General features: G+C 42.7%; 1 protein-coding gene across 2 annotated transcripts in view; it reads left to right on the top strand.

Annotated features, from left to right (window-relative positions):
• The window catches only part of spire2 (spire-type actin nucleation factor 2), an 87,647-nt gene that overhangs the window by 59,903 nt on the left and 15,308 nt on the right, over positions 1 to 12,436 (top strand). For both annotated transcript variants that reach the window (XM_072279175.1, XM_072279176.1), the window contains exons 8-11: positions 1,702 to 1,877; positions 3,906 to 4,119; positions 6,208 to 6,338; positions 12,041 to 12,178. In XM_072279175.1, the coding sequence (XP_072135276.1) occupies positions 1,702 to 1,877; positions 3,906 to 4,119; positions 6,208 to 6,338; positions 12,041 to 12,178 (659 nt within the window). The remainder of the gene's footprint in view (positions 1 to 1,701; positions 1,878 to 3,905; positions 4,120 to 6,207; positions 6,339 to 12,040; positions 12,179 to 12,436) is intronic.

The following is a 12,436-nucleotide window of genomic DNA, read 5'->3' as shown; positions in this document are numbered from 1 at the left end:
TAATGCCACCCCTCGCTCTTTATTTCCTCCCACTCTATCATGTTTAAAACAGAACCCCGGAACGCTGAGCTGCCAGTCTCACTAATAACTACAATATCATAATTCCATGTCGATCCGTGCCCTGAGCTTATCTGCCTTTCCTACAGTATTCCTTACGTTGAAATGTACACACTCAGAACACTAGTCCCTCCATGCTCAACCTCTCGATTCTTGTTTTTGTATGTAGGCTTGCATCTTTCCCCACAGCCGTTCCACCATCTACTCTGGTTCCCATTCCCGCCCCCCCACACAAATCCAGCTTTAACTCCACCCCCCCCCCCCCCCCATGCAGCAGTAGCAAACCTTACCATAAGGATATCTGACCCCCTCAGTTCGGGTGCAAACTGTCCCATCTGTATAGGGCCCATTTTCTCTGAAAGAGAGCCCAATGGTCCAAAAATCTGAAGCCCTCCATCCTGCACCATCTCCTTAGCCACATGTTAAACTGTATCTTCCTCGCTAGCATGTAGCGTGGGTAGCAATCCTGAGGTTACAACCATGGAGGCCCTGTCCTTTAACATAGCACCTCGCTCCTTGATCTCATTTTGCAGGACCTCATTGCCCTTCCTACTGATGTCACTGGTACCTATGTGGACCATGACCTCTGGCTGCTCACACTCTCACTTAAGAATGCAGTGGACTCAATCTGAGATGTCCCCGACTCTCGCACCTGGAAGGCAACTTGCCATCTGGGAATCTCGTTATTGTCAACATAACCTCCTGTCTGTTCTCCTAACCATTGAACCCCCTATCACTACAGCTTGCCTGTTCTTCTTTCCCCCCCACCCCCAACCCACTTCCCTTCTGAACCACAGAGCCAGACTCAGTCCTAGAGACTTGACCACTGTGGCTTTCCTCTGCTAGATTACCTGTTATTGAGGGGAATTGGCATACGAATATTCTGAACTGGCTTCCTATCCCCTTAACCCCTCCTGACGGTCACCTGTGTCCTGCACTTTGGGTGTAATTACCTCTCTGCATGTCCTGTTGATCAACGACTTAGCCTTCCAAATGATCCGCAGTTCATCCAGCTCAGAGTCCTTGACAGTCTGTTGTTTTTTTTTAAATAAAAAAAATCAAACTCCAGATGGATGCTCTTCTTGCAGGTGTGGTCGTCAGGGACACCAGAGGTCTCCCTGACTTCTTGCATCCTGCAAGAGGAGCATTCCTCTCCTGTCTGGCATCCCCACTGCTCTAACTGTGCAATGACAAAGAAAGAACATTTAAAAGAAAAAAAAAATTACCTACTGCCTTTGCCTCTACGAGCCAAATCCTTAACCTAAATCAGCCATGATGAAATGGCAGAGCAGACTCAATAGGCTGAATGGCCTAATTCAGCACCTATGTCTTATGGTCTCCCCACACTAACAATGGCCCACTCTTAGTGACTGCTCTGCTTAAACCTATCTTTTTATTGGCCTACGCCGTGCCTAATTATGCACAATCTAACGTCTCCTCAGGAGCTGTAGTGCACAGAATGTCCTGACTGCCCCCATTGTCTGTTAAACTCCCTCTCCCGCTACACATAATCTAACGTCTCTTTAGGAACTGTGGTGCGTAGAATGTCCCGACTGCCACCACTCCTTTTGAAATCCTTCTCCTGCCTCACACAATCCAATGTCATTGTTTACGTTGTAGTTAGAAGTTCATTGCTTTCTGCAGAGATGATATTTGGATCATTGCCATGTCTGGTACATGCCTGCACCGATGAGCTGAAGTCAACTTCGTGCATGGACCTCTCAGTTCCTGAGGCAATGGGAAGTGCGCAGAGACCTAGACCCAAGGTTCTACTTAAAGCACCAACACTGGCTGAAATGGATGAAATGTGCATTTCAGAGGTAGGGATGTAACCTCATTTACTGAGTAGAAACTGATATTTGCAACCATTTGAGAAGGGCTAAGTCTATCTTGCTATCAACATGCATGCCCAAAATGGGCAAAATCAGCACATTTGTGCATTTATTGAATAGACAAAATTCACATTTGTTAACTGTTGAGTTACTGTGCAATCCCAGAAACAAAGAAGATTTTCCTTCTCACTTTGGGTTTTGCTGATTCACAATGCTGTGCAAAACTCTTAGGCACATATATATAGCTAGGGTGCCTAACACTTCTGCATAGTACTGTATTTGTCAACGTGGAGTGGAGAGCGAGTTTGCTAATCTGGCGGGAGCAAAGGACGTTGGGAAAGGTGAGTGTGGAACACCACAGGAGGGTGGTGGGACGGGTGGCTGAGAAGGAGTTGCCAGGGGTGGGTGTGGTGGCATGGGTGCAGTCACGCCCAGCTCTGGGACATAATTTGATTCGAAACAATTGGTTTATTGATCATTACAGAATGTCTCTGGTGCTTCCTGCTCCCTCCCCCTTTCCCAACCATGATTCCCCTCTTCCTGCCCCCTTCCCACTCAATTCACAAGAGACCCATGTCAGAATCAGGTTTATTATCCCTCACACGTCATGACACTTGTTTTGCGGCAGCAGTACGGAACAATACATAAAATTACTTCAGTGCTATTACATAGTACTGTATCTTATAATTTTTAAACTGGCTCTTGTTCTTAACCTGTTTTAGTAGGATTAGATTTCCTGTTTTCTAGATTAGTTGTGAATGTCTCTATATAATGAATAACACATCCACTAAGGTGTACCATCATTAAATGTCTCCCTTTCACTTGTTAACATTTTTCATTGTTCACTTGCTAGTTTAAGATGCATCTGCCAAGAACAAATGTTGATTAATTTTTAATGAAGATTGTAATGTAAAACTTTTACAGCATGCTTTCTCAGCAACATTAGTTCTGTTTTATTTCTTTGCACACTGGTTGGAAATCAGCCTATTTTAGGAATTGCTACTTTATTGATCAGTGAGCATCTGAACCTAGTTCAGGAGGACAGTGTTAAATGTTTGGAAGCCAAAAAAATCTGAGGATGATGGAAAAATAAAATTAAAACAGAGAATGCTTGAATTTCTTAATGGGACAGACCACATCTGTGGAAAGAGAAACAGAGTTGATATTTCAAGTTGAAGACCTTTCATCAACTGGAAGGAGACAAAAGTAGCTCATAAGGTGCAGGATGGGGAGGAATGTCTTTGATTTAATGCAATTGGGTGACTAGGGGATAAATTGTAAATAAGATTATTTAGTCAGTGACTGAATGAGAGCAAGTAGAGAGAAAACACAGGAGGAATTTGAAAATGCAAAGCAGGAGCGCAAGTCCAGCAGGTCAGGTTGAGGATATCCTCTTCTCCCAGAAAGGGGTGGGGGGGGGGTGGAAAACAACTGTTATACCCTGAGATGGCAAGTTACCTGAAATTGTAGGATTCAGTGTTGAGTCCAGAAGTCTGCAACCTGCCCAAGTGAAAGATGACCTCAGGATTGCATTGAGCTTCATTGTAATTGGAAAAACTGAATACTGAATTCTACAAACACGAGGAATTCTGCAGATGCTTGAAATTCAAGCAACACACATCAAAGTTGCTGGTGAACGCAGCAGGTCAGGCAGCATCTCTAGGAAGAGGTACAGTCGATGTTTCAGGCCGAGACCCTTCGTCAGGACGAAGGGTCTCGGCCTGAAATGTCGACTGTACTTCTTCCTAGAGATGCTGCACTGAATTCTACAACTTTGGTTTTGCACTGCCATGATGGTGAGAAAGTGAGGGTCCATTGAATTTTTCAGGAATACTTGAGAGCAGAAATGGCCAGTGTCAGACAACTTGTATAAATCCACTAAGATTTGGCACATGATGATGATGTTTATCTGATATTTTTGTGTTTCCTTTGTTGTGTGAGGGTAATGATCTCCACGTCTTGTGTAGAAGTGAGTGATACACATATTCAGATGCAATTGTTGTGTTATTTTAAAAGGAAGAAGATTCACCAAGTGGAGAAATGCAAAGGGTTGCCGGCTCCCCAGTTCCTCTGAAACGTGATCGCTCATTCTCAGAACGTGATCTCATCCAGCTGCAGGCTGAATTTGCCCTGTCTCATTCGGACTCAGAATCTCTCTCAACAGAGGATTCCCACACAAGGTTACATTCAGGGACTGAATCCTTAACCAGAGCTGTGTCTGAGCATAAAGGTGAGTTAATGGAATATCTCTTTCCATTTTCCTCTTAAGGCTGTATAATCATTAGACAATATGTATGGACTAGACTGAATAAATCTTAGTACATCAGTACTTGCTGACAGTAAAATGGAACTGGTTAAAGACAATTGTTTTCATTAAAAACAAATTGCCTGTGAGAAGGTGAAGTGATTCTATACTTTTGTTTTTACATAGATAAACTTGTAATACTTGTTTAAAAACTTGGTTCCTGACCAAAGGTTCACAATGTCATTGAGCAGTTCTTTAACTTCAACTTTCTGATTTTGATTTCAACAATTAGGATCCCATATTTGTAAATTTCGTGCCTTGTAACAGAAAAGAAGATTGTTATTTGGAGTGACTAGTGCGTCAGTTGGTCCTTCTATCAGTTTTCCCTTTCCCTGTAGACATTCTGCCATTTGAAACTTTGATGCAGTGAGCATCCGATCAGAATCGGGTTTATTATCACTTTTTCATATGACGTGAGATTTGTTGTTTTGTGGCATAAGTACAGTGCAAAGACATAAAATTACTATAAATTACAAATTAAGTGGGTTTGTGGGGACTGTTCAGAAATCTTACAGAGAAGCTGCTTCTGAATCATTGAGTGTGGGTCGTCAGGCTCCTGTACCTCAGTAACGAGAACAGGGCATGTCCCAGATAGTGGGAATTTATGTCATTTTTATTTTCAACGATTGCTTTATTTTGTAGTTACTCAGTACATTTATGTAAGAAAGATTTAAAATTTGCAACAGCCTCATGACCATCAAAAATATTTTACAACCAGTTAAGCAAACGTATGGAATGCTTGCCTTCCTTGGTCAGAGCGGAGAAAAGCAGAGAGGTTATGGTGCAGCTGTAGATGTGCTTGTGATGTATTGGGCTGAGGCCACTACTCTCTGAAGCTGCTTGCATTCCCATGTATTTGGTTTGCCGTACCAGACCATAATGAAACCAGTCAGGATACCTTCAACATCTGTAGAGGTTTGTTAGTGTGGTGTCATGCTGAACCTCCTAAGAAAGTAAAAGATACTGGCATGCCTGCCTTGTGTTTGCTAGGCCCAGGACCCAAGTCATCTGATATGCTAATGCCCAAAAATTTAAAGCTGCTGACTCCTCCACTGATCCATCAATGTAGCCCAGCACGTTTGCTCCCCTCCCCCGCTTCCCTTCCTGGATTCAACAATTAGCTCTTTAGTTTTGCTGACAGTGAGCGATAGATTGATGTTGTGATATCGAGAATCTATCCTCACTCTGGTAAGTTGAATCAATACCACTTGTGACTCGTCCAACAATAATGTCATCGGCAAAGTTGAAGATGGTATTGGAGCTGTGCTATGGCATTGAAGGTTATATGCCAAGTGCTCATAATATGGATAGGTACTTGATGGTTGGCATGGAAACAGCGGGCTGATAGCTTGTTTTTGTACTTCGATTCTATCTAAGACACTTTTGAAATATCACAATTATAATGTAGAAAATTAGATTTGTGGGTTTATCACTTACAATCAGAATAATGGAACAGCTAGTGAAAGATGAGCGAATTATAATTTTAAATCCTTTTTCAAAGACAAAGTTGCATGGCCAGAAAGTAGATTTTCTGTTTGTGTTTGTATCCACTGTTGTATGACAACTGAGCTGTCCTAAAATCCTCTGTGACAACCAAATTGTTCATGTAATCAGAAGATGTTATGACCATTGATATAAATACTATGTATTGAGTAGATTCTCTTTCATTAGTTAAAAGTGGCTGAGCCTGGCAGTTCGAGCATGTTCAGCTTTCTCATTCCTTATCCAAAACATTAATTCCCCTGGATCATGAAAGATAAATTTAACCAGGGTCTCCATGTTTAATTGTTGCCCAAGTAAATCCTGCTATATCTGTGGGTATAGAATGAAATTGTTTAGACTTGGATATTGCTCTTGTAGGGTGAGTTACTCTGACTCTGGAATTGCTTATGAGGATGTGATGATGTGTGAAAGGGATCAGTGGATTTCAGGGAACTACTATGTGCGCAAACTGGCTTTGTTCTTCCTTTCTAAAGGATTGAATTCCAAACATGTGTTTGTTTATACTTTCAGCAGATCATAACGAGGAGGTATGGTCTATGGAGGCTCATAGAACTCGTTCTTCTTCTGCAGGGGGAGGGATCCTGCGTACTTCAAGGAGTATTTCTGAGAACCGTTCAAATTTTTCCAAATGCTCGTTGATGGTAAGTGCCTGTTGAAACTTGTATATAAGCTTTTAAGTTTCATACTTAAATAGTGTAAAATGTTTATTTTCAAAAACTCCATGAAATAAGCAAATCTCTTGGAGGGGGGGGAATACATTCATATAGGTTTTCCTATACTTATTGGTTATTAATGGAACATGAAAAATGGGAGGAGCAGGGTAGGCCATTCATCCCCTTAACCCTGCTCTGCCATCTGGTATGATCATTGCACATCATCCATCTCAACATCATATTCTGCTCCTCTCCTCTGTGCCATTTCTTTGCATTCATCTGTCCGTCCATAAGATATTCAGTGACATGGCCCTTTGGTAATGGATTCCATAGGTTCACTAACCTTTGAGTAAAGATGTTTCATCCCTATCACTCTTGAGTCCCAAATTCAAAGGTTGAGATCCTGAGTTCTCAAACCCCACCCATGTGAAATATGTTCCCCACATCTGTTTTGTCCACCAGTAAGAGTTTCAGTAATTTCACAGATCCCATTTTATGGGATGTAGTTTCCCACACCCCATTTTGTCCAGCCCTGTCAGAATTTCAGTAGTTTTGATTTCTATTCATCATTCTTTGAGTCCTAAACTTGGTCATCTTGTCTTCTTCTCAAACAGTAACTCTGTCATCGCAGGAATAGCTGGTAACACTCACCACACTTTATGGCAAGTACATGCCTTCTTGGAGAAGGAGATTGGAACTCCATAAGTGGACTTGCCAAGCCACTGAATAGCTGTATTAGGACATCCTTCTGTACTGGGATCTCCTTGTCATGAAGGAAAATGTACCATTTGTCACCTAACTACTTGCTGCATCTGCCTGTGTGCTTTCAGTAACATGTGTATCAGAACACCCATGTTTCTTTGCACATCAACATTTCCCAGTCTTGCATCATTTCAATAACACACTGCCTTTGATTTTCCTGCCAAACGGAATAAGTCTACATGTTTACTGTATCTGCCATGGTTTTATGTATTTGCCCAGTCTGTGTCCTCCTCACAATGTGCAAACCCATCCAGTTTGGTGTCATTGACAAAGTTCAAAGCATGATATTGGATTCTGTCATTCAAGTCATTGATTGCATTTAACACACATCAAAGTTGCTGGTGAATGCAGCAGGCCAGGCAGCATCTCTAGGAAGAGGTGCAGTCAACGTTTCAGGCCGAGACCCTTCGTCAGGACTAACTGAAGGAAGAGTTAGTAAGAGATTTGAAAGTGGGAGGGGGAGGGGGAGATCCAAAATGATAGGAGAAGACAGGAGGGGGAGGGATGGAGCCAAGAGCTGGACAGGTGATTGGCAAAGGGGATATGAGAGGATCATGGGACAGGAGGCCCAGGGAGAAAGATGGTCGGGGGGGGGAGAACCCAGAGGATGGGCAAGGGGTATAGTCAGAGGGACAGAAGGAGAAAAAGGAGAGTGAGAGAAAGAATGTGTGTATAAAAATAAATAACCGATGGGGTACGAGGGGAAGGTGGGGCATTAGCGGAAGTTAGAGAAGTCAATGTTCATGCCATCAGGTTGGAGGCTACCCAGACGGAATATAAGGTTTTGTTCCTCCAACTTGAGTGTGGCTTCATCTTTACAGTAAAGGAGGCCGTGGATAGACATGTCAGAATGGGATGTGGAATTAAAATGTGTGGCCACTGGGAGATCCTGCTTTCTCTGGCGGACAGAGCGTAGGTGTTCAGCAAAGCAGTCTTCCAGTCTGCGTCCGGTCTCGCCAATATATAGAAGGCCACATCGGGAGCACCGGACGCAGTATATCACCCCAGCCGACTCACAGGTGAAGTGTCGCCTCACCTGGAAGGACTGTCTGGGGCCCTGAATGGTGGTAAGGGAGGAAGCCCCACCTCCCCCTTGTACCCCATCCGTTATTTATTTTTATACACACATTCTTTCTGTCACTCTTTTTCTCCCTCTGTCCCTCTGACTATACCCCTTGCCCATCCTCTGGGTTCCCCCGCCTTTTGTCTTCTCCCTGGGCCTCTTGTCCCATGATCCTCTCATATCCCCTTTGCCAATCACCTGTCCAGCTCTTGGCTCCATCCCTCCCCCTCCTGTCTTCTCCTATCATTTTGGATCTCCCCCTCCCCCTCCCACTTTCAAATCTCTTACTAACTCTTCCTTCAGTTAGTCCTGACGAAGGGTCTCGGCCTGAAACGTCGACTGTACCTCTTCCTAGAGATGCTACCTGGCCTGCTGCATTCACCAGCAACTTTGATGTGTGTTGCTTGAATTTCCAGCATCTGCAGAATTCCTGTTGATTGATTGCATTTAACTACTTTTGTTAGCCGTAGATTTTTTTTGTATTTTTACACCAGGCCGGAATGTGTAACTATTGCAGTTCTTGCATTTGTTCCTTATTGTCAATTCACCGTAATGTTTTCTGATAAATGCAGCCAAATGATAATAGCCAAATCGTTCCTTGTATTTCCAAGATACTTTTGTTTACATTTAGAACACCAGTTTCACACTAACTATTTTCTATCTTAATGAAGAATCCTGTCAAGTTATGGTTACCCTACCTTACTCTACAATGAAAGACTATTAACTAACCATTTCTCAATATACAATCAAAATGCAATTTTTTAAAAAAGGCCTGTTTTCTGTTTGGATGCTTGATGTTCACACGCTAGGAATTCTTGAAATATCAATGCTATTTTGTTTTTGCCAATCTACAGTTGCTGTTTTTGGTATTTGCTGCCTGCATCTTTAACTGGTTGATGCCATCCCCTACATTACCAGTATTACTGGGAGCCTGCAGACAACTCCCACCAATGCACAGTTATATCAGTTCCACCAAAACTGATTCTATCATTTTATGAACTAATATCCTTAGAATTGCACAAACTTCATTTTCTGAGAAAACTATCCCAACTCTTTTTCCACTTTCCTGACCTCTAAATATAGAATATTCTTGGATACTCAAAACACAGCCTTGATCACCCTGTGGCCATGTCCCTTAATGACAGTCAAATTATGTCTATTTATACCTACTTCCCTGGTAATGTGTCCAATTAGTTGCCTTGTGTATCTTGTACCTCAGAGCTGTTTGTCTTCCACTTTTCTTATCTGGTTCTTTGTTGATCACAAGCAAGAGAAAATCTGCAGATGCTGGAAATCCGAGCAACACACACAAAGTGCTGGAGGAACTCAACGAGCCAGGCAGCTAGGAAAAGAGTGCAGTTGACATTTCAGGCTGAAACCCTTCAGCAGCACTGACGTTGACTGTACTCTTTTTCCCAGATGCTGCCTGGCCTGCTGAGTTCCTCCAGCATTTTGTGTGTACTGCTTATTTGTTGATGCAGTCTTTTGATTTGTGTTATCTGATTATCCTTGCCACCACCATATTCCTGTTCAGCTTCCCTGTAACTCCATGTAGAAATCTGATCTCTGCAACTGACGCCCCGCTTCCCCGACTACTGCTATTCACTTCATAGCCTTTTTGCCTGTAGTGCTTTGAATTGCTCACACTCTGGTTCCAACATAGCTCAAGTGCATTTGTCCCAATGGAATAGCTCTCTTTCCCAGTACTGTTGCTAATTCCCCACAAATTGAAACACTCTGCTTCTACTCCACTGTTGGAGCCAAGCATTCACTTTCCTGAGAGAGAATGAGTGGCAGCCTTTCAGGTCAGTATCTGCTCTTCTGTGAAAATAAAAACGAAGCATAGTTTTGGGGTAATGACCTTAATCAGAACTCGTAAGTGTCATTGACTTGAAATGTTGCCATAGATACTGCATCAACTGCTGAGTGCTTCCAGCATTTTCTGTTTTCAAATTTCAAAGTAAATTTATTATCAAAGTACATTTATGTCACCATATACAACCCTGTTATTCATATTCTTGCAGTCATACTCAAACCTAATAACCCTAAGAGAATCAATCACAGATCACACCAACAGGATGGACAACCAGTGTGCAAAAGATGACAAACTGTGCAAATACAAAACGAAAGAAAAAGTAATAACAAATAAGCAATAAACATCGAGAACATGAGATAAGAGTACTTGAAAGTGAGTCTAGAAGTTGTGAGAACATTTCAGTGATGGGGCGAGTGAAGTTATTCCCTTTGATGGTTGAAGGGTAATAATTGTTTCTGAACCTGGTAGTGTGAATCCTGAGGCTCTTGTAGCTTTCTGATGGCGGTAGCAGCAAGAAGAAAGCAGGTCCTGGGGGTGGGGGGGGGGTGCTGGAGGTGGGTGGGTGGGTCCCTGATGATGGATGCTGCTTTCCTGCAACAATGCTCCTTGTAGATGTGCTCAATGGTGGGGAGGACTTTATCTGTGATGGACTGGGCCATATCCACTAATTTTTCTAGGATTTTCCATTCAATGCATTGGTGTTTCCATGCCAGGCTGTGATGCAGCCAGTCAATATATTCTCCAGAATATAGAGGTTTGTCAAAGTTTTAGATGTCATGCAATTCTTCACAAATTTCTAATGAAGTAGAGGTGCTGCTGTACTTTCTTCATCATTGTACTTGTGTCCTGGGCCCAGGACAGATCCCCTGAAATGATGACATAGAGGAAGTTGATCTCCACCTCTGATATTAAAGGAGGAATTTTCTTTCCTCCTCTAAATATGTTCTTTGTAGTTTAATCCTAACCTTTCCCATCACTGCTGATATCTTTAGGGTCTCTGCTCCTGTTTGCTTCCTTGCCCTCTCCCCGCCTGTTTTGCGTGTGGTTAATGGTTTCAATGGGGAACTGCCTGTGTGCATATCTTCAAATGGAACCGATGGATTCAGAAAACTTGCAAGGGTTCTCCAATATTGCTTTTGGGATTTACCTCTCGGATTCTGCACCGTCCAGATCTGAAACAATGTAATGGGGATGAGAGGACTGCAGACGTGCAGGCAAAGGGAAATAAAGTTCTGCCATTTTTAATTTTTAAACATCTCTCAATGTCAAAGGCATTTAAGAACTAGAATCCACGGCAATGTTCGACAGCTGGCAAGTCTCCATCCCAAGCTGACTTTAGTCTAAGTTTATCATGGGCATTCTGGAGGCAGGATTTTAGACCTGCACCACCTGAGGCTTGATCACAGTCGGGGCCACTCTGTCTGATTTGGGTGCAGAAGTTGGTGAAATTGAACCTCGGGATCCAGCCCAGGTAAATGCAGGTGATCATTGACCATGGCTGACAATTTCAGACAGCAGGATGTCATGCAAGATCTGGCCCATTATTTTTGTCCTTTTTGTTTAAAAGAAAAATTGATTTAAACCCCTGAATAAATCAGAAACAGCATAGGAGTTGCTGAGTCATATAAGATACAGGCGACCCTCCCCCAAGTTACAGCTGTTTGGGGAATGAAAACTCGCTCTTACAGAATTCACAAATCACTACCCAAAATTCTGAGATGCAGAATAAAATTCTGAGAATGAATTTGTGAAAACAGTACAAATTTGTGGAAACACAGATAATGCAGCTTCACATTACAGGGAATCTTGATTTTTGCAATCTTGACTTTGTTTTTCTAGGATTGCAACCCCACCCTGTGACAAAGGGTTCACATGGAAATGTGTGCACGATGTGAGCACCACCTCCCCTGTAGCTATCAAATCCTCTATTCTTAACTATGTAATCAATGCTGGGAGTTACTCTTTCTAGGAATCTTGGTGCATTCTGTACTTGTAACATCCAGACAGATTATGGTAGGGAGACTCAGAATGGAATCTGTTTCTGTACAGGAGGAGTTCAGTCACCCTGTAGAAAGTCTGGCACTGACTGTGGAAGAAATAATTAATGTTCGAAAAGTCTTGGTTAAAGCTGAAATGGAAAAGTTTCTGCAAAACAAAGATCTCTACAATGGCCTGAAAAAGGGGAAGGTTTGTATCTTTCATGTTTGCTCAATGATCATCATTCAGTTCCTACTGGCTATTATCTGTTACTACTTTCTGCTAAAACAATGTCCCTAAGCAGTCATTCATCACCAGTTTTTATGCAGGCTTTAGAAGAAGCCAGGTGGCTCTCTGTGCGGCTTTACAAATTCAGTTTTGCTGTAGCCAGTGAGCAGTACACATCAATCCTGGAGCCAGCTAGCACTCCCTGAGGGTGTGAATCCAGGAGCGTCCCCACAGATCCCG

The sequence above is a fragment of the Mobula birostris genome, chromosome 15 (genome assembly GCF_030028105.1).
Source record: "Mobula birostris isolate sMobBir1 chromosome 15, sMobBir1.hap1, whole genome shotgun sequence".
NCBI lineage: Eukaryota > Metazoa > Chordata > Chondrichthyes > Myliobatiformes > Myliobatidae > Mobula > Mobula birostris.
This window is presented reverse-complemented; position numbering and strand designations above follow the sequence as displayed.